Source organism: Cyprinodon tularosa, unplaced genomic scaffold (genome assembly GCF_016077235.1).
Source record: "Cyprinodon tularosa strain WSP-4 unplaced genomic scaffold, ASM1607723v1 ctg796, whole genome shotgun sequence".
NCBI lineage: Eukaryota > Metazoa > Chordata > Actinopteri > Cyprinodontiformes > Cyprinodontidae > Cyprinodon > Cyprinodon tularosa.
In genome coordinates, this window is record NW_024039558.1 from 47,567 (window position 1) to 70,955 (window position 23,389).

Genomic DNA, 23,389 nt, shown 5'->3' on the forward strand with positions numbered 1-23,389 from the left:
TGAATGAAATAGTCAATGTAAAAATAATAATACATTTTCCTACAAGCAGAATTTTAAATAACGGAGTACCTAATTATTTACTGAAGGTTTGAAATTAGATTTTCAGTTCAAGTTATTACCAGCCATAAATGAAGACTGTGATCCAATGAATAGAGAAATAAAAATAAAAATTGGTTACATTTGTAATTGTTTTTACTACTAGGAAATAACATATATCCCATGAAGATATAGATCATCTTTTTTTGACCAAATAACATATATTAGTTTGTTAAAGATATGGCAATTGAAATAGTTGCCAGCTAAAAATGGATTTATAGACTGTGGAAACAGTTTGTCAATCTGTATTTAATACACTTGGTTTGGGGTTATTGGGGCCATTGTGGCCACAGGGGAGGCACTAGGATGATGAAAAGAGAGTCTGTTTATGTGAACATAATGTATTTTGACTGTCAGCAAATCCGGCCTAAGAACAGTGAGCAATAGCTTTGACATAAAACAGACATAAGTATAAAAGCACTCAGAGGCCAGACCTCCAGAAAGCAGTGAATTTTGCCCCATATACATATTTACACCTATAGCTAAAACTTTGCATGATCTGGATCATTAAAATATTTTTTATTAATTGTTCCTCAACAGGAGGCAAAACTTTGGTAATAATTTCCTTAAAATCCTTTAATAGGTTTCCAAATAAGGCCCATCGTGTGTCTGCAGCCTCTGGTGTTTGCTCTGCTCTCACCTTCTTTATTCAGTCTGTGCTTTCCTGTTTCAGCAGATCCAGACCTAGCCTGTTTCTGACTTCAGTATAGTACATCTGAGCTTTTTTGTGTCTTATGCTGAAGCTGTTAATAGTCACTGCTGCCACCCTCTGGTTTAAGGGGGTACTGCTTGTTACGTAAAATAATGTTAAGGAATCTTTTAAAACAATCCTACATTTGGATTATGACGAGGATCATCACCAAAATTTAGTTATTTGTTCCTTTTAGTGAGGCGCACATTTGGTAATAACTTTTCAATTTATTCTGTACACAGTGGGAAATACAGAAAAACAAACAAATAAAGACAGAAACTCAACAAGAAAATTTCAAGCTTATCTGTGGTCTCTAAATATAAGTTTATTTCAGAGAAGTTTAAACTGATGCTTCCTCCTCTGTGTGTTAAAATGGCCCCAATACCAATAATGTTGGTTTGCTGTTTTTTTTTATGAATAAATAATATTTTCTACATGGTTAAAAATATTCTGATGTAATAAATTAGTAACTTTATCATACAATTGTGTGTTTCAGCACCATGTTTATATACTTTAATTATATAGAAATCCTTATACATTTTAAAACACCAGCAGTATTGACTGCTAGTCTTATCCACATATAATCAATGCAGAAGTGTCATTTTTCTTTATGATCTTAGACCTCAGTGCTGAATGCAATAATTATGGCATTTAATCGTTAACTCAGACTGAATGGACAAACTTAGCAGGGAATCACAAATTTGTTCAGTCAGAGTGCATATTATCAACATATTACCATGGCGGTCCAGAGTCTCACTTACTTTGTTCTGAGGGCCGCTGGCGAGGCTGTATATATCGTTGCTTTCAGCTGAGTTTGGGTTGCAGGGTTTGGCGTAAACATAAACTGAAGCTAATTCCTCAGGAAGTGGTTTGTTTTCTCTGTCCTGGTCTCTGATCTCCTCATAAACTCTGTCGACCTGCAGAAGGAGGAGTTGATGCTGAATCAGGTTGAGTTTTCACAAACTGACTGGTTAGAGCTAACAGGTGTTTGATAGAGATGCTTTTACAGTGACTCAGACTCACCATTGCGTTATCAGCAAACTCTGTTTTCACTGGAGAAACGGGAAAAGAAGAAGATTGATTTAAAGCAACATTTTTTAAAATTACAAATACTTTAGGATTCAGTTTTTCACACCTGTAGACTAAATCGTTAATCATTTCTGCAGATAAAAATGCAGATTTGATGTCTGTTCCTGTTTGGCTGTGACGTCATCCTGGAAAGAAACATCAGCTGTGCTGCTTCCATCAACACCCTTGTTTATAGATATTGGAGATCGGCCTGTTTTCCAGTGTGGTCCTGTTTCTCTGGCCGTGACTGAGTGGATGTGCTCTCTTCGTCCTCTGGCATGGGAGCTGCCTTGGAGCTCGTCTGCCTGGCTGTGTGTTTCCTGGACGGGGCCGCCTTTTACAGCTGCTTTTTGTATCTCTGTTTCTGTCTCCTTGAACCCCAGTCGGCCTCAGCAGATGGCCGCTCACACTGAGCCTGGTTCTGCTGGAGGTTTCTTCCTGTTAAAAGGGAGTTTTTCCTCTCCACTGTCGCTACAAGCATGCTTAGTGTGGGGGATTGTATTTGAGTCAATGAGTCAATGCAATCAACTGGTTTTCCTTAGATAGAAAACTTTGTATCAATTTGACTGTATGATCTGGTTGAACTGTAAAGTGCCTTGAGATGACATGTGTTGTGAATTTGGCGCTATATAAATAAACTGAACTGAACTGAACTGAGAGGTTCCTGTTTCACGGTTTTCTGTTTCACAGATTCTACCTAATTATAGAATCGTACTTTGGGTCATTTAAACTCATGACTCGTCTCTGATCTAAACACCTTTTCTGTAGCTTTGTGTTTTTAGGATGTTTCCCCTGTTGCACCATGAACAACATTTTTCTGCAATACAGAAAGTTTCATTTAGCTTTCATCTGTCTCGAGCCATTTTTTCCAGCTTAGCCGTGTCTCATTCATGAATTGTTACACAGTGCAAAGAGAAGGACCCATGACTTCATTTCCTCTCTGACATATTTGTTGCTCGTATGACCAATAGCTGTCCAGTCAATGGGTACTAAGAGCACAGCTACAAGCTGTAAATATCCATTCTGTTGGTGAATTATTCACAAAAAATGGAATTCTGGTTGTTGCAGGTTTTGTAATAGTTATGGAGACAAAGCAGAGTCTGTCTTGTGACTCACCTTTCTGTGGACCAAAGCTTCTTTTCTTGAGAAAAATCAGCAGAGCTGCTGCTAGTATGATGATCAGGATGGAAAGAACCAGACCCACATAGAGCAGCAGATCTGCAGAAATGTTAAAAGTCCAGTTTTACTCTGAGAAACATTTTAATTTACAGTCTGAGTTCACATTGTTAAAAGCTATATATCCACTATATCACAGAGGATGAACTGTTTGTGTATTTTGTTATATATAGTATATATATTTGTGATATTTTGTGATATTATCAAATTAATGCCAAAAATAGCAGAGCCACCCACAGTGAAAGATGAGAGCAACTGTCAGACAGTCAAGGAGGGATTTATTTAAGTGCAACAATTTCAATATAAAGAAACTTTATGTTAAAGATGCTTAAATAATAATAAATGAACTTAATTTATCTCACATTGGAGAAGTATTTCTCTTCTTTGAAGCCATCCCTTTGGGGAGCAGTGGGCTGCCATTGTGCAGCGACCGGGGAGCAGTGTGAGGTTAATGGTTTTGCTCAGGGACCCAGAGTGCAGGCTGTGGGGATCGAACCAGGTAGTTGCAACCTTCTCAGAGCACAAGCGCACTGCTCTAACCACCAGGCCAACACTCCCCCATAAACTATATCATATATTAAATACATTAAAATATATTTTCATCCCGTTTTGTGATCTAGGATAGAATGAGTGGAAGCTTTCCTCCAGCAGATGGACTCATGTTCAGTTGGGAAACAGGGGAGCTCCTCTAACTGCAGGCAGAGTTTGCAGCTCGGCGAGGCTAACTGATCACTGCTTGTCAGTGATTTAAAAGCAGGCGTGGCTCACAGCAGCACTCACTGTTTGCTGAAGACGGTAAACTCAGAGCAATTGGTGCTTTAATTTGTCTACGAACATTAGATGACAACATTCGTCTCTACAAAAAAAAATCACAAGAGGAGTCCAGAAAGTTATGAGTCACATAGATAACAGGTGGAGGAGACAGATGACTTAAGCCTCTTCCATCAGTCCCCTGGTTGTGTGAGCTTATTAAGGAGGAACAATGTCGACTGAGATGGACTCAACACTGGTCTCAACACTGGTCTTAACAACACTACAATTAGGAGGACCACCAATGCTAAAGCTTGTCTGCTCACAAGGAGTCTGGCGTGGCCCCGGGGCCCTTTTCATACCTGGTACCCATCTCTAATTTCCAGGTGTTTGAGTTTTGAATTTCTTCTGTTTGTATTTTTCAGTATTTTCTTGATTTATTATGTTCTATCAGGTTTTTTTAGAGGGAGTGTTGGCCTAGCATTTAGAGCAGTGCGCTTGTGCTCTGAGACGGTTGCTAGTACCCGGTTCGTTCCCCACAGACTGCCACTCTGGGTCCCTGAGGAAGACCCTTAACCCCACACTGCTCCCTGGGCGCCGCACAATGGCAGCCCACTGCTCTCCAAGGGGATGGATTTAATGCAGAGAAATACTTCTCCAATGTGAGATAAATTAAGTTCATTTATTATTATTTAAGCATCTTTAACATAAAGTTTCTTTATATTGAAATTGTTGCACTTAAATAAATCCCTCCTTGACTGTCTGACAGTTGCTCAGGAATCCAGTTTTTTTGCGGGTTGTGTTTTTTGTTTGTTTTCCTCCACCACCAGGTGGCGCCTGGTTCTCGTTGGCCCTCTCACACACCTGCGGATGGTTGCCTCATTACCCGGAGGACTCTTAAGCTGCTGACTGCCACTACCTCGACGCCAGAGTGCTTGCCAGTTTGGGGTACTCTAGCCAAACTGAGTTTTGCTGAGTCAAACTGAGTTGTTGTCAACCTGAGTCTTAATATTGTTTCTTGTCTTTGCCTCTTGACAGGAAATCATCCTGCAAACTGGATTTTTCGGACCTTCTCTCCCTGGAAGGATCAACTGAGCTTCAAACTGAGCTCAGGAAACAAACCGGAGGTTTGGATCCTCTTTTCCCCGAGGAAACGTTTGAGCTTCACACTGAGCAAGGGATTCATCTGCACAACAGCCTGTTCAAGTACCGCAGGAAATCTGAGTGGCAGTCAGCTTCTCTGTTCATCTACAAACAACCACATTCTGGGTAACCCTGTTCCGCCCTCCACCGAATCAGACAAACACTGGAACAACAGCATACAGACTGGAGTCAAAGATTCAACAACTTCTCTGGAAACTTGAGTCAGCAACTAAATCCTCCTCTCCAAATTCACGAATCAAATTTCCCACTGAGCACTGGACTCCTCTCTACCTACTCACAATAAACCTGTTAAACCTTCCCCTAGTCTCTCTGTTTGGTTTTCTGCATGTGGGTCAGATCTTTGGATAAAATCATGACACAAGCTCTGTATTTAATTTCTTACAAACTGGATCTTGACAACATTCAATGATGACAAAGTTTAGGAGGTGTTTTTAGTTTTGTCTTAATACTTTGATCTTTGTGCTGGTTTGAAAAAATGTTATCATTAAACTCATGATAAGGGTCAAAGTTGCTATTAAATTGTGTGACTTGATGTTTTTGGCAAAACATATATTTCTACTTAAAAACTATTAAGTTAACAAGAACTTACCTATGATTAAAACAAGCAAAAGTGTATCTCTATGAACTTTTCGTTAAAATCTTTGTTTTTTATTACTTGGTGTCAGAGTTAAAATGCCTTAAATTAAACCCATTTATAATATTACAGAACCTTCATAGCTGCATGTTAATGTCTGGATTTTGCCTTAAACAGTGTAACGCTCTGGTCTCTAACAGCATCATAAAATAATCAAACACATTCCTATAAATGACCAACATCATAAACACAATAAACTGAAATGTTACCTTTATGATCAAACGATGTTCTGGTCGATTTGATGGTTTCAGTGGAGAAGGAAGAAGAGGATGAACTGAAGCTTTGAGTTAATGTTGATGTTCCAGAAGCTGATGATGATGATGATGATGATGGTGTAAAAGTTTTCAGAGTCCACTTTGGTTCTGAGGTGGTTGAAGCTGTGAGAAATGAAACAGAATTAGAACAAATGAGTTTGAATCTGACAATAATATTTCATCATCATGATACCAATGAAGATGTTTGTCTGCATGAGTCCCAGTTTGAACATGTTGGAGGATTTAGATCAGTTCAAAGCATCTGAGCTACTATTTAAAGCCAGTTTCCTGTCTGAGGTCATTTGGATCAGAAGAAGCTGTCAGTGAGCAGAGTTTTCTTTCAGAAACAAGAAGGAACATTTTCAGGAGGAAACTCACCTTCTGTCACAATCAGATTAAAATCATCATATAGAGTTACCATCCAAGTTTTATCCAAGCGACATCGGTACTTTCCTGTGTCTGACTTTGTCAGCCCTGTGATGCTCACATACAGAACATAGGAGAAATAACCATTTTCTTTATACTGAATGCTGTATCTTCCTCTCCGATCCCTTTCTTTTGTTGTTTCTATCAGAATATTTTCTCCTTCACAGTTTTCCTTACAGAAGAACTTCCTGCTTCCAGAGGAACTAAATGAACATCCAACTGTGATGTTGGTTCCTTCCATTCCTCTATTAGTTTCTCCAGAGTCTCCATCCTGCAGAGCTGCTGAGGAGATAAACAGTCAGTAATTACTGTCAGATTCAGCAGCTTGAAAAGAAAATAGTTGAATAAATTTCACTGAAGGTGTGAGAATAAATGTGCATTGATTCCAACATTTCTAACAGATTCTAGTGAATTCTCTAATCATCTTTTTATCTCAACAACTTTCTGATTTCTTTCTCTCCACCTGGTTAAATCTCCAACTGAGGAGCAAATAAAAATGTAAAAATAGTTTTTATCTCATTTTATATCTTTGTTGAACTTAGCTCTGTTCTGCTGGTTGTGTTTGGTTTGTAAGAAACTGCTGCAGAACTTCTAGGTTTCTGTTGATGCAATAAATCCAGGAAGTAAAGAGCTTCTTCCTCTATTTATCTGACTGATCTACGACTTTTAGAAAACTGCAATTTCTCCAAAGCGCCAGGCTGTGATCTCTGTAACAGGCAACTATAACAGTAGAAAGTTGATTTAAATCTGCAAATCAACATCTTGCTGATGGTTAGTTTTTCTCTTTGAGACTTTGGATCAGAAATAAAACCATCTGCAGACTGATGTTAAACACACATAATATTTCTTAGAAAGAGATCAAAAGATATGAGATAGCATTTATTTTTAGAGCAAAGAGGAACTAAAATGAAGGAAATTGAATTTATAATGCTTTTCGTTCACTGGTTTACAAACTGAAGAGTTATTTGAAAAGCCTAAAATAGAATATTAAACCTTAGAATGAAGATATTTAATTTCTTAAATTGATCACCAACATTATTTTGCACACAAACCAACAGAATGCAGATCAAACTACTGATACTGGGTTAGATTCAACCTTTAAAACGGTAGAAAAACTCACTGATGAACTGAAGGAACTGAAAGGATGAAGAACTGGGAAGAGAAATAAAATAATGTACTCACTGAGGAAGAGGATGCAGATCAAAGTATAACAGACCTTCATCCTGAGATGCTGATGGTTTCTAACTCTGCTTCTCTTCCTGCTTCACTGATAAACCAGGAACTTATCTGAAGGATGGAGTTCCTCCTCTGACCACTAGAGGTCAGGCTCCTCCTGCTTTGACAACAGACTTGATTTCTTCAAGCAACAGATGAGCTTTAATAAAAAGTTCTGCTGTGCAGATTTATCATTTAAATAGATGCTAATGTTTTCATCAGGAGCTTAAATCTGCTGATTAATAGAATCAGCTGTTCTATCGACACAGAGAACATCAGACTGACCTTTAAAAAACTGTTTGTTAGAGGAGTAATGAACAGCCTTCCTCTAATTACCATAATGACGTCACTGCACTGGTTAGAAAAAAGGAAACTATGTTTAAGCTGGCAGTTTCAGTAAAGCGCATTTAGTCCACACCAATCAGGAAATCAGGACAGATGTTTAACCTTTTAAACCAAAGTTTAACTTGTTTTTTAATAAAATATTTGACAAGAGTTTATTCTGTAGGGTTGGAGGGTTTTACAGAAAAATTGCTTGAAATTTAATGTTTTTTTTCGTTTTATTTTTTATAAAAATGTGTCCCTTACATTCTAAATGAACTTCTTTTTAAATTATGAAGTTTATGGATTTACATTGACTGATGTCCTGTCCAGGGTAGACCTACCTCTGGCCCATAGACAGATGAAGATAGGCACCAGCACCCCTCCTGACCCTGCTTATTGGGATAAGCGTGATGGATGAATAATTCTTCTCAAGGGTGTAACTTTAAGATAAAAGTTGGTGGGGACACTCTAAGATTGGTGGCTGATGGACCTACAACTAATCAACCCGAACAACTTCAATGGGGTTTACATTTTCCAGATATGAGCTCAAAAATATATTTATTGAATGCTTTCCTATTGTTTAGAACACAAAAGTACCACAATACACTGATATTTATAGTTATAGACAGGTGCCTGCCTTTAGTGCATTATTTATAAAGGGCTCAAAAATATTAATGTATAAAAATCAACAGCTGTCCTTAATTGTGTCTCTGTTCTGCTTAAGATTCATGAACCTGTCTACCAAAATAATGATGCCTGAGAAAATCCTTTTCAAGATCTCTCGAAGCTCTGAAGTCTGATTCTCTGTTCAATATGAAAACAACAGATATTAATATCTCAGAGTTACTTTTAATCTGTAACTCTGAGTAATGTTCCTCCGAGAAGCCCAGCTTTTTTAACTTATAGAAATGTAAAATCTGCTGCCATTTTTAGCTGAAAAAGCTCCTTATGTGTAACAAACTGATTTTTCGGTGGCATTTCTAATCATTTTAACCAACCCGTCTCCTAACTTTTACTGAAACATCGAAGTAGCTGCTGGTTAATATTCACTGAGTGCTGCTCTGTCTCTCCTCCTCCTCGTAGCGACTCTGTACGCAGTGAATAGTGACCCCAAATAATATTATGTCCCAAAGCAACAGATCCCATGATACTTCACCAAGAGGTTGGACTGGAGAGCAGCTGTAGAGAGAGGAAAAAACACGGACTGAAAACACTCTGAACACAGACAGCTGCACCCAAACTCTGTTATTAAGGACATAAGCAGAAAGGGGGAAAATGCAGACATTATTGGTGAGGACTGTCCCCTCCATGCCAAAGTTGGTGGAGACATGTCCACACCAGTCCTTCACAAAGTTACGCCAGTGATTCTTCTATGGTAAAAATGAATTATTAAAAGGCAACTTGCTGCTCTTCATTTGCAAGATTTTTATCTTGGAAAATAAATAAATTTCTCTACATATTATTTTACTATAAATAGGGATTGAACTATTTTGAGAAAAAAAAAACATTTATTAAAACGTAACTTAAGAGCTCCAAAACAAAATGAAACTGGTAAAATTGAAACAATTTATGGTGAATTTTATTTAAATATGTCTGAGTTTAATGTAAATACCTTTATTGTCCCACAATGGGGAAATTCACTCTCTGTATTTAACCCATCCCCTTAGGGAGCAGTGGGCTGCCATTGTTCGGCGCCCGGGGAGCAGTGTGGGGTTAAGCGTCTTGCTCAAGGACCCAGAGTGCAGGCGGTGGGGATCAAACCAGGTACTCGCAACTGTCTCAGAGCACAAGCACACTGCTCTAACCACTAGGCCAACACTCCACACTTCATATTCATTTGGAAAGCTTTTACTTTCCAACCAACCAGCCCTTCATTCCCCTCTGCTCTGGCCACTCAGTGCAGCTCCACACTCTCACAGCAGCCAATTTTCACCTCCAGCTGAAATGCCCCCCCACCCCCATCCCTGCAGAAAACAGATCAATGCTTACAAAGAACATTTAAAAAACCATTCTGCATGAGGTGATAATTATAAAACAATTATAGTTAAATTCCATTTATTTTCTACCACTGACATGGTGGCTTTTATATTTTCATGATTTTCTTCTTTCAAAAACAAAAATGACATTAAACTTTCCCTCCATTAACAAACACCTGTAGCTCCAACCTGCTGCTCTGTAACTCACTGTGTTCAGATGAACTTCAGCTTCACCAGAGGTGGGCTGGAAATAATTACTTAAATAAGTTCTAAAAAATATTTAAGTGAATAGTTTTATTATCCTTTCCTTATATTTTTACTGGACTGATGTTTTAAATGAATTGCTTCTTTTACTTAGATAATATCCCTTGCTGCTCTAACACTGAATGTAGAACAAAATATATTTTAACCTGAGATAAACCAAATGCAGAAACAGTTCATGTTAAAATCAGACCTCCTGTTTTAACAAAAGCCTTATTTTATTTTCCCTCTGATGAGCCGGCTGCATAATTTAAAAATGAAAGTACAGTAAAGGGTATTTATTGTATCAAAGATTGCTGTTTAGTTTCATTACATCATTTCCTAATGGAGGCGATATTTGAAAATTATTTATGTCAATAAAAGATCAGAAATTGAAATATGTGTTACCTCAATATATTTTGTAAATGAAGTGATGTTTAATTCTTTTTTATTTTAATCTTTAATATTCCAGAATTGGAAAAGAATTCCAATATTTCAATTTTATTTCATCTTTTTGTTTTGTCAGAATTCAAATCAAATCTTCTAATCAGCCATTGTCTAATTTCTTTAGAAACCTTTTTAATTCAATTCATTTCAATTCAGTTTATTTATATAGCGCCAAATTCACAACACATGTGAACTTTCCAGTTCACCAGATCATACAGTCAAATTGATACAAAGTTTTCTATCTAAGGAAAACCAGCTGATTGCATCGACTCATTGACTCAAATACAATCCTTCACACTAAGCAGGCTTGTAGCGACAGTGGAGAGGAAAAACTCAATTTTAACAGGAAGAAACCTCAAGCAGAACCAGGCTCAGTGTGAGCAGCCATCTGCTGAGGCCGACTGGGCTTCAAGGAGACAGAAGCTACTTTGTTTTTAAACTTTTTTTAATTTTCTGTCTTTGGACAGACAGTGGATCCTGAGGAACAGGGCTGAAAAAATAGATCCGTTGATTGGATCCTGGTGGCCCGCTTCATCATAGAAAGGAGTTTTTACTCACATATATTAATTAGTTTGACTCATATCGTAATCACAATGATTTTAGAGTTATAAAAGAGTAGTAAAACTAGATTTATTTCTGTTGATCAGACCATATTATTAAATACCTCTCATTGAAGACGACATACAACAGAAACAAAAATAAAGCTACATGAGGTGTCAAATAACCAAATGTAAATACTTTATTGCAATGGAGTAACAACACAACAATAGGCCCTATGCAACATTATCTGGGTCGGCCCAATATGAAGTACAACACCCCATTTTAAGATCTTTATAGTGGTTTGTAATATACTATATGAGTGTATTTTTTTCCAACCATCTAATGAACTCTACACAGTTATTAACATAGTAGTTAAAAGCACCACTGTCTGCTTTGCTATTGGTGTCATGTTTAAACGGCACACCATCATGTTGAAATCTGCCATGTCTTGTGGTATAAATACGGTCCGGTCTTTTAATATAGTATCAGGTGGGCTTAAGAGGAATTTTTAGCACCATTACATCTGCAATGAGACGTCCTAGTCTACAATTGCGTAAGGAGCCCACCAGGTGTCAGTGACGGGGCCCCTAAGCAACTGCAGTCTGTGCTTACCAATAGTTACTCTATTGCTTTACTGTACTTAACAATATGGTGTGTAATATTTACAGAGATTTACTGGCATAAATAGGTATATATAAACTACATGTTATTTATTATCAACTATGAATTGAAAGTTTTAGTCTTTCTGTTTGCCTTTCCTTAGAAATTGCTATTTATAATTACTCCGTTTGCATTTGTGGAGGCAGATATGTTCCCTATACATACTTAGCAATACGCAGAGAATACAGGGGACAGAATGTATGAATGGTTCACTGAGGATCAGAGGAGCGTGCGGCCGGAGTGAGCGGTGGAGTGGGATAAGAGAAGCAGCAGCTGGTCCGTGTCTGTGCTGGAGGTAGGATAAGAAACTTTCTTTCCAGGGCTAAATTAAAACAGCTTGATGCTGCGATCTAATGTAAATGAATCTCATCATCGCTTGACAAGACAGTAAACTAATGTTGAGGAAGCCATTTTGAAAGATGGCGGCTTCCATATTGTTGGAGGGGAGAGACAGTTTGGGGGGTCGATTCATGTTTCTGCAATCTGACCATTGGATTTTGATTAAAATAACACATTATTGCCTTAAATACCTTTTCCTTGGTATCTCTTCTTAACCTGATTATTTATTTCATTTTCATTTTTCTAACAACATAGGATTATAAATATCAGTATTTTCCACTCCTGGTTCATTACTTCTATACACATTGATAAGATGAAGAACAGCTGCAACAAAAGAGGGAAAATCCAGAGTGTGAAGAGAATGTGTCCATTTGGACCCCAGTCAGTCAGAAAAGATGAAAATAAGGAAGCTGGGAGACGCTGCAGATGAAGCATCTGATTCTGAGATGCAGACATTCCTCATCTATTCCTCCTTAATTAGATTTTAAATTTACACATTTAGTCTGTTCCAAACTTTATTTGAATCTATTGTTATTTGCCCCTTTAATGCTGTGGATCCAGAGCATTCAAAGTATTCAGGTGCATATTCAGCACTGCTGTTCACTTCAATTTACCACATCCTGTCTGAAATTTTTATTTAGAACGAAACTGGACCAAGTTGGTATTTTTCATGTTCTCTCTACCAACACAGAGAACAAAAAAGAAAAGAAAAACATTTTACACATCTTTTTTTTTATTTGTTAAAAAGTTATTTTATATGATTTAAGGCAAACTATTTCAATTTTTGTTTTGCACACAAGTACACTGCAGGATCGGTACTTTTTTACCTTTACTTAAGTAAAGGAGTTCAATACTTTTACTTTGTTTTTCAGTCTTTTGCTTACAAATGTGTCTGGACTTTAACTTCAGTAAATAATGTGAGCACCGCTGACGCCTCTAAAGCTACTACTTCTGAGGTAATGATGGAATAGAGAGGAGAATCATTATGGCTGTGGTTTGCAGAGCTCACTGCTACCTTAAGCTCAGAGTAGGTCACATTATCTGCCTGACCACAGGGGGCGCTGCTGGGTGAACTAGTGGCATCATTCTTCAGTTTCAGCTCAGAGTACTCTACTGCACCATCTTTAGCCTGCAAGGAAACAAGGAGAAACCTTTCAGATGGCATGTTTATATGACAAAGAGGGAAATAGTGATTAGATTAACTATTAGAAACATAAATCTGTTATAGATTTAAATGAACATCTGTTACGTAAGTAAGTTAAGTGAGGACAGCTCTCACAAAGCATTCTAGGATATATCTGTTTATCTAGTGTTCATCTATTAGACGTTCAGACACAGCATAAGTCTTATTTAACAAGAAATTAAGATTTGGTGTTTTTCATTCAAACCAGCATTTATTTGATATTTTACCTTGAAAGGGAGAGCAGATACTGTGGTCTGCTAGAAAGAATAATTTTAAAAGTAAATAAATAAAATCAGCACTCAATGTTAACAGGAAAAGGGATATAATAGGATATTAATTTTTAACCGCACAGCATAACAGAAATTTGTATTTGTGTTAGAAATTGTAAGCATTTTTTTTTTTTTTTTTTTTTTTTTTTTTTTTTCTCTTCCTCGGTGGGGGGGAGCGGTTGCGGGCGGGTCGGTGTCTGGTGTCCGCTGTCGCATTGTGGGGGCCCCTTTTTTATTTTTTTTTTTTCTCTTTTTTTCTTTGGGGGGTTTGGCATGTCTGTTTTCTCGGGGGGCAGGCGGGCCTGCTGGGTGGGGGTCCTGCTGGCGGCGCGCCGCTGGTGTGTGGGGGTCCGGGCGGCTCCGGCGGGGGTAGTGTTGGGGGGCCGGTCTGGGCGGGCTGGCTGCGCTGGCTGGGTATTCGGGTGGGTTTTCCCTCCTGGAGGCATGGCGGGGCTGCTCTGTTCCCACTGATCGCGGCGGGTGGGGCTGCGGGGCGGGTGTGGGCCTGGGGTGGCTATGACCGGCGCGTGGTGGGGGGCCGGGGCGGCGGAGCTGCTCTGGCCGCGTGTCGGGGCCTGGTGCGGGCTGCGGGGGGGGGTGGCGGACGTGGCTGGGCTGCTTTGGCATCGTCCGGTGGGGGGGCGGCGCGGTTCGCTCCGCTCTGGCTTTGTGCTGCCCCTCGGGCTGCTGGGGGGGGTGGTTGCGCCGGCTGCGGTCTGCTCCTCTTGCGGTTTTGCGCCGGGCGGCTTTTCTGCTCTCGGGCTGATTCTGTGCGCGGTGTGTTTCGTTGCGCGCTGTTGGCATCGGTCTTGGTGGGGTGGGGCTGCGCTTTTGGCCGGGGGGGGCGTTTTGGGGGGGGTCCCGCGGCGCTCGTGGCCGGTTCGCGGCGGATGCGCATGGGCCCCGGCCGGGGGCGGGGCCGTCTTAGTGTTTTCCTGGGTGGTGCGGTCGCGGTGGGTGTTGCGGCCGGTCGCCGGGGCTTGGTGCGGGGGGGCGGGGCGTGTTTCGGTGCTCTGTGGGGCTGGGGCGTTTCGGTCGGCGCCGTGGGGGGGCTGGTGTTCGGCGCCCGGCCCTACTTCGGGGTGGCCGGCTGCCGGCGGGGCCCGCGGACTCGTCCCCGCGGCTCCCCGGGGCGCCGGCATGGCGGTGGCTGGGGGGCTTCCTCGTGGCTGTCTCTCCTCCTGCCTTGGTAGGGTCTGATTTCCGGGGCTGGCCCCGCCTTGGTGCCTTCGCTTCTGGGGTCCCCTTGGGCGCCTGGGGCTTTGGGTCTCCCGGCGCTGGACTCAGTGCTCTGGGGGGTGTGCCTCTCCGGCTCTCCACAACCACTATTGAGCATTTTTTTCTATGGTTAAAACTTTACATGCACAAGTTCACCCTCACAAACAACTACAGGTGCTAGGCTTCAGGTACTTAGAGATTCACTTCCAAACAGAAACCCCACATTCATATCTTCAGGTAACACAGAGTACATGTCAGACTTAATAATATTACTTTAGTGATAGTTTCAAGGTGTTTGCTTTATTGTATATCTCGTACCATGTTTTTTGGTTGTGCTGTTCTTTTTTTTTTTTTTTTTTTTTTTTTTTTTCTCCATCTCATTACAGGTGTTGAAGCAGACTGAAAATGTTTTGTCATTGTCTCCTTCCTATCTCCTCTTTCTTTCATCTTTTGTCCTGTTTTTTTCTTTTTCTTTTTCCTTCTTCTTCTTCTGTTTTTCTGCTCTACTTACATTGCAGTGTCCATATGAACTGTAAAACTCCCTGCATAATTATAATAAAGCAATTTATATACATGAAACAAGTGGAGCGGTATGGCAATTGCGATACCGCTACACTTGTGAAAGTAAAATCTGTTGGGCTCCTTTTGGCATCAAGACAATTATTCTTATTGCCACCTTGCCAGACAGGACACTGTATAAAAAAAAAAAAAAAAAAAAAAAAAAAAAAAGAAATTGTAAGCATAGAAGTTTATCATCTACTTTAAGTTAATTACTTAACCTCACTCACTCACTCACTCACTCACCTCAGAGAAGTTGCAGTACTCTGTTTCTCCTGAACCTGAAAACATGCAGTTCATTAAATATCAGAAGACATTATCTGATAGAAAGCCGCATTTATAAACAGATCTATTAAATATAATTGCATCAAGTTTTATTTGGTTATATTTCTAGGATTTCCTGTTTATTTTTACACAGGGAGAAGAAAGGAGAAAGAAGATTAATTCTCTAAAAAGATGAGGTCATAAAAAAGGAACTATGTGACTGAAAGTTATGCAGAAAAACTGAAGCAAATTGTGTTTTGCTGTTAATCCATACAATTTTCTGGTCATTGAAAAAAGTTATTATGGTAAATGGCATGTACTTATATAGCGCCTTTATTCAAGTCAGAAGATTTGACAAAAGCGCTTTACACTACATTCAATTCAATTCAATTCAATTCAGTTTATTTATATAGCGCCAAATTCACAACACATGTCATCTCAAGGCACTTTACAGTTCAACCAGATCATACAGTCAAATTGATACAAAGTTTTCTATCTAAGGAAAACCAGTTGATTGCATTGACTCATTGACTCAAATACAATCCCCCACACTAAGCATGCTTGTAGCGACAGTGGAGAGGAAAAACTCCCTTTTAACAGGAAGAAACCTCCAGCAGAACCAGGCTCAGTGTGAGCGGCCATCTGCCGAGGCCGACTGGGGTTCAAGGAGACAGAAGCAGAGATACAAAAAGCAGCTGTAAAAGGCGGCCCCGTCCAGGAAACACACAGCCATTCACCCATTCACGCACACACTCACACGCTGATGGTGGCAAGCTACATTGTAGGCACAGCTGCCCTGGGGCTCACTGACAGAAGCGGCTGCCGTACACTGCCGCAACTGGGCCATCTGACCACTTTAGTAGACAATGCAGGTGAAATGTCTTGCCCAAGGACACAACAACAATGAAAGTCGGAGCCAGGGCTTGACCCATCAATCCTTCGATATCAGGGCAAACTCCTACATCCAATGCCACTGTCACTAAAATATTTATGAAATGATCATCAGAGAGAAGACTAGGTTAAAATCTTGACCACATGGCTGGGAGGTAAAATAATAACACAGCAGATTATTAATTAGGTCTTGGACCAAGGCCAAGAATCTGTCGACAGCCGTCCTCCCTTTGCAGAACGGGACCAGTTTGGTCCAGCCCTGCCCTGGGCATCTTGGTGACAACTCTAGAGGAACTGATCTAAACAACAAAGGGTAGGCCTAAAGGTTTTGATCAAAAGTTGGTCTGGGACCATTGAAGTTACAGCTGTAATCGCAAGAATATTTGACGAGACCAAGTCTTGTTGACGGATGTGGCATCTGAGTATTATGTGCGTTTGAGTCTGGGACTCTGTTGTTCTCGAGATAGTAAGGTTTGCAGCTGCCGCAGCAGGGATATTTGACGAAACCAAGTTTTGTTGACAGATGTGGCATCTGGGGATCCGGTGTATGCGAGGGCCTGAAGTTTGAGACTCCAAAGTGTACACGTAACGATCGGTGTTTTGAGTCTATTTTGGTTATAATAAATAAATATATAATAGGCCTTAAAATAGGTGTGACTGTGTGAGCAGGGGTTAATACAGTACAGCTCTTGTGGAGGCAGAGGCAATAATTTCTGACCTGAAAAGGTGGAAGAAGGAATCACCACAACAGTTTTTGGGTACTGTCCTGCTGAATAAACATCCAGTGCGTAGAATACCCTAGGTGTTTGTACTGGACTAAATTCTTTAAAATGGGTAAAGGTAAAAAAAATTTAGAGATAATTTAAAATCTACGATTAGAAGTTTGTAGAAGCACAGGATCCAACAAAAAATAAACACTTGAATATATGGTTGTAAAAAAAATAGGGGTTTGAGGGACACCTCTATTCCAAAAATAATAAGAACTAAATGATAAAATAACTCAAGTGAGCCAGGGAGGTAAAAGAATAAAAAAGGATGGGTTCAGGAAAGAGTATAGAGAGGATTATAAGGGGTATGGAATGTTTGTGTCAGATTGATCCAAGTAATTTAAAATACTTGTAGAAGTGGAAGTAAAAGGATGAAATAGATGGTGTGTGGAAGTAGATCAATGGAGAAATGTTATGTGCAGGCTAAAAACAAGCACTAGTGCAAAAAAAAAAAATAAATAAAAAAATAAATAAATACATAGATAAATACATATACATATATATATATATATATATATATATATATATATATATATATATATATATATATATATATATATATATATATATATATATATATATATATATATATATATATATATATATATATATAAATAAATGAGCTCCAAATGGCGAGGTGTTGGTATAATACATGCGCAAAGTAGATATGTTATTATTAAAAATTTAATAAATAGATCTAATGTTGTGTTTGTCCGTCTTTTAATGTTAAGTGTTTCTGTCTTTAAAGTTATGTTTGTGGGTCTTTTAAGTTGTTTGTGCATCCAAAAGATAATGAAACACTGTTTAGAGGGAGACAGCTTGAATCTGTAGCAGCGGGAGCGAGGTCAGTGGAACGATGACTGCACCATTGATCCAACTGACAGCCTTCCTAATGCGACTGCATGGTCTCCAAAAATATTAGGTTTGAAACCAAAAGATTTAAAATAAATAACCCGCCAGAAAATTATTTTAGTCATGCAAGCTACATACAGGGAAAAAAAAATTAAAGGGGTTAAATAAGTGGATTGTGCAAGCTAAAACATAGGAAAAGCTATGAAGTGTATTTTGGACCATGATTGGGCTCAAGTGAGGGGCTGGTGGTCACAGGGGGAAAACAATTGGTCACTGATGAAAAGGGATTCACGGTGGAAGCTGATTTTGTGTTAAGCCCAGACTGTCCAGTTAATTTATTAGGCAGAGATTTGTTAAGGAAATTGCAAATAGTGTTAGTGCCTACAGACAAAGGCGTGGCAGTGAGAAGATTTACAAATTTTATGTTACGAGGGGAAGTTACAGCCGAGCTGAAAGCAGCTGACACACGTGATATATTCAGGCTCATTCCCAAAAAACATTTTACTCCCTGCATCTAACCACCCAGGGGAAAAGATGAACCACAGGAGGGTTTATATAAATTTGTATGTGGATGGGTCGGCTTCCAGAAAGAAATTAGTTGGTTTTGCAATTGTAGAGGAGTATGGAGCATGGGGGATATTAAATGCATTAAAAGAAAAACCATGAATAGTTCTAGCAATTAATGGACAGGCAGTTAGACCTATATGCAATTCAGGAGCCTGTACTACTTGTGTTAAAGATAATGTGAATGCTAAAACCATCTAAAAGGCAAATTTTTGTAAAATCAGCAAATAATCAAACATCCTAGGAATGGATGTCAAGGGCAATAGAAATAGAAGACCTTCAAACAGGAAAAAGGTTGCAAGGTTGCATGTTTTTATAGTAATATAACCAACTCACCCCATTAATCTGTTTAAGTGAGACTTGATGGAAAATTAGGCATTGCAATTTTCTCAACGGGGGGGGGGGGGGGGTGTAGGCTGTATGAATAATACATGTAATGGCATTGCAATTAAATCCTTCTGTGTTTTATGCAACATGCTTATTTCTGCTCCATGTCTATTTTTTCCAACTAAAATTCTGTTCAATGTAAAACTCCAGGTTCAAGAATTGATGTAGGACTGTTGACAACTGTAGATTCAGTTAAAATAGTTCCTAAATCACAATACAGGCCAAGGATAAAACAATATCTGCTAAAATGTGAAGCAAAGGACAGTATAAAACTAGTTATAAAAATTTTAGCGGGTGCAGAAATAAGTTTGTTGTATGGGCCATGTTATTTCAGAAGAAGGTAAAAAGCTACAACAATGTATTTTTAGAATTGTGCAATTAATTCTGCAGGGTTTAGATTCCACATTATGAAAAAAACTCAGCTTTTCTTAAGCTTTTGTTATGACACACTAGTAGCTATGTCAGAGAAGCAGAACAGCAATTCACAAAGCTAAAAGTAGAACTTTTCTCAGCAACTGGCTTAGCTCTGAAAAAGTATCAAAAACTGTGCATGCAAATAGTTGATGGTTAAGCAAGTTATATGACCTCTGTGTTGTTACAGTCTCATGGTGATAGGCTCAAACCTGTAGTGTCCTACTCTTAAGGGTTAAAGGGGACCTGTGGAAACAGTAGCTCCCCATATTCTTATTTTTTTATCTTTATTATATTGTGTAGTTGGATGTGTATATATATATATATATATATATATATATATATATATATATATATATATATATATATATATATATATATATATATATATATATATATATATATATATATATATATATATATATATATATAAAACTGTAACTCGAGCGTGTAACAAAAAAAATTCCCTCTGGGATTATGAAAGTATTTCTGATTCTGATTCTGATTGAAAGCAGCAGCTATTTTGAGCCATGAGTTTACCAAGTCTCACAGAAGGGATATTGAGTATAGTACAACAAGTATTTAATCCAACTGCAGGATTAAATAACTACTTTAAAAAATTTTTGCAGAGCATGTCTCACATGTTGCGAAGAACATGTAATCTGCCCAAAGCGCCTTTTGTTTCCCATCAGGAAGGCCTGAAGCCTGGAGATAGAGTGCTGATTAAAATCATCAAGGGGAAAATTGGGCAGCTAAAAGGTGTGAAGGACCTTACATTGTGCAACTAGCAACTCCAACCGCTGTGAAGATCCAGGAGGGAGACACTTGGATCCACCAGAGTCGTTGTAAGCTGATTAAAGATTTTCCTCAGCAAGAAGCCCAGTTACCTTCACAGGGACCCCACGACTAAGGTAGGGATCTGTGGTGAAGCCCCTACAAAGGGGTAAAGCAATTTAGAGCTTTTCGTCTCAACGCTAGTGAAGAAACCAACCTAACCCAATCCCTTAGCATCCTGGTTAGTGGGTGCTTCCTTGGAGGGACTGGTGAAGATGGGAAAACTAAAGTGGCTCTGCTGCCTGATGGTAACCATTGGACTGGTGCTCTTAGGGACTCAAACTGACCGCCAGAAACAAAGGAAAAACCAGAATGGTTTTTGATGGATCCACAGCAAGTCATCCCTACGGTGCCAATATGTGGTGGCAGCATTCCAACCGCACTGCTGAAGGTTTGAATAAAACGGACTGTAATGTTTGTACTCATACAGAATGCTCTGTAGGGGTTGAAGATTTAAAGAGGTATGTTGACCATCACACCTCTGGTGCAAGTCCAGCACCAGGGACAAGTTGGTTCACCATGGGATCATGGTGGCAGGTGCTGATGAAGATAGCTTTACCATTTGCAGGTTTGTTTTTCATATTTTTCCTTTTTATTTGTTGCTTAATACCGTGTCTCCAGTCAATGATTCAGAGAATGATAGGATCCACTCCAATCCAGTATTCAGCTGTAACTTATGTTCAACTCCGCCTAGATGCTGATAAAGATACTGTTGATTTGCAACTGTGTAATATGTTCCAGGGATAATGATCGCTTCCTCGGCAAGGATTGGGTAGGAATTTTTCCTCTATTGGAGAGGTTTTGCCTACTCAAGGGACAGATTTTTGAAGCTTTTTACATTTTTGATAAATCTTACATTTTTGCATAAGTTTGACACTTTAATCCTTTTCATATTTTTGTTTCTTGCATATTGATCTTTGATTACGGAATTCCCTATCCGCAATGCATTTATGATGTGTGTAGTAAAAATCTTTTTAGAAGTGCTACATGCTAATGTTTATATGCACAACAGGAGGGAAATGTTAGGTTTATTTAATGATGATTATTAAAGTAATGTGTGTTCATATGAAACATTGTAGAAATGATACGCTCCACTCCTGTCTCATGATTCAGTCAGGAGACCACACTGCCTTGTGATTCAGTCAAGAGGGAAGCATCCTGTCTTTATGAACTGATCAATTGTTCTGTGGGAGCATCCTGTCTTTATGAACTGATCAACTGTTCTGTCAGAACAATACTCTGTTTGTAACCATGTGTCATGTTCTTTTAATAAAACGCTCTGCCGAGGAGGTCCGGTGTGAGACAGTGTGTTTGAGTCTGGGGTTCAACTGTGTCTCCTTCTGCAGAAGCTATATGAAAATCCCTTACTGTGTATTTCAGTTCTTCTTTTACAAACCTACATTTTTGAACCCAACAAATCATGAAACATTTTCATTCCTTCTGGAGTTGATTTTGCTGCAAAAATCCTCACATGACCTTTTATAGATAAACTAAAGAAGTTTATGAATTTACAAAAAGTTGAATTAATATTTGGGGGCTGGCTTTAAATCTATCTGATGGGAGATCAGCAGCAGCAGCTTTGTCCGAGATATTTCTTCTTCTTTCTTTTCTTCTTTGCCACAGAGAGTTTAGTGTGGTTAGCATCACTGCTGTTTATGTGCCTCCCAGCGCTAATACAAAAGAAGCCATGAAGACTCTATACCAGGCTATCTCTAAAGCTCCAATCTGCACACAGAGGGTGTTTTCATCATTGCTGGGGATTTTAACCAGGCTAACTCATTTCTACCAACATGTGGACTTAGCAACTTGGGGTGAAAACATTTAAACCTGGTATACTCTAACATCAAAGACACATTCAGAGCAGCCCCCCGCCCCCACCTCGGTTCATCAGATCACCTATCTGTTGTGCTTATCCCTGCATATAAGCCCCACCTGATCAGGGCTAAACCGACAGTTAAAGAGATCAGAGTGTGGTCTGAGGGCGCCATGGAGACACTCCAAGACTGTTGCTCTGATTGGAACATTTTCAAGGCTGCAGCAACATATGACAACTTATTAAATATTGATGAGTATGCCATGACTGTGTCAGCCTACATCAACAAATGCATTGAAGACGTCAGCATCAAAAAGAACATCACCACCCGGGCCAACCAACCACCCTGGATAAATGGAGAGGTTCAGAAACGGAACTCAGCTTTCTAGTCTAGTGATAAAGAGACACTAAGAACAGCGCGTGCCAACTTAAATCATGCCATCAGATCAGCGCAGCAGAACCACAGCCAGAAGATCCAGGTTCTTTTCCATGACAACAGAAACACCAGGAGGATATGGAAAGGCATTCGGATGATCACAGACTACAACACACCCTCCCCCCCGGTAGATGCAGCAAACACTGACTTCCTAAATGAACTGAACAACTTCTTTGGAAGGTTTGAGGCACTAAACAGCACTAAAACTGTTCCTTACCAGGGGGAGGAGGCACTAAACCTGGACGTAGCTGAAGTGAGGAAAACTCTGAGGAGAGTCAATCCAAGGAAGGCCCCAGGGCCTGATAACATACCTGGGCGGGTGTATAAGGAGTGTGCAGATCAGCTGGCTGGTGTCCTCACAGACATTTTAACACCTCGCTGGACCAATCCATAGTGCCAGCATGCTTTAAGTCTGCCCCCATTACTCCAGTCCCAATAAAGCCTCAGCTCCCTTCACTAAATGACTAGCGGGCTGTCACACTCCCATCATGATGAAGTGCTTCCAAAGGCTGGTTAAAGAACATATCATGTCCAGTCTGCCACCCACATTCGACCCGTTCCAGTTCGCCTACCGACGGAACCGCTCCACTGAGGACGCCATCTCTGCTGCTCTCCACCTGAGCCTGGCACACCTGGAGGAGAAGAACACCCACGTGCGGATGCTGTTCCTGAACTTTAGTTCAGCTTTCAGCACCATCATCCCACAGCATCTGATGGGCAAACTGGAACAGCTGGGATTCAATACAAGAACCCGGACTACAGAGAGAAGGTGGAGCAGCTGGTGGACTGGTGCAAAGATAACAGCCTGATCCTGAATGTGGAGAAGACGAAGGAGATCATCTTGGACTTCAGGAAGAACTGGCCTAACCACGATCCACTGGTCATCAACCGCTCAAGCCTTGCAGGGCAGCCTAACTCCCACTGCTCTTATTAAGACAGAAA

At 39.8% G+C, this 23,389-nt stretch overlaps 1 protein-coding gene across 1 annotated transcript in view; it reads right to left on the reverse strand.

Moving 5' to 3' along the window:
• The window catches only part of LOC119773978, a 48,358-nt gene that overhangs the window by 3,719 nt on the left and 21,250 nt on the right, over positions 1-23,389 (reverse strand). Inside the window, exons 5-10 of the mRNA XM_038271222.1 lie at positions 15,475-15,509; positions 12,950-13,129; positions 3,812-3,887; positions 2,972-3,073; positions 1,811-1,839; positions 1,549-1,704 (exon numbers count right to left, since the gene is read on the reverse strand). Of these exons, the coding sequence (XP_038127150.1) occupies positions 1,549-1,704; positions 1,811-1,839; positions 2,972-3,073; positions 3,812-3,887; positions 12,950-13,129; positions 15,475-15,509 (578 nt within the window). The remainder of the gene's footprint in view (positions 1-1,548; positions 1,705-1,810; positions 1,840-2,971; positions 3,074-3,811; positions 3,888-12,949; positions 13,130-15,474; positions 15,510-23,389) is intronic.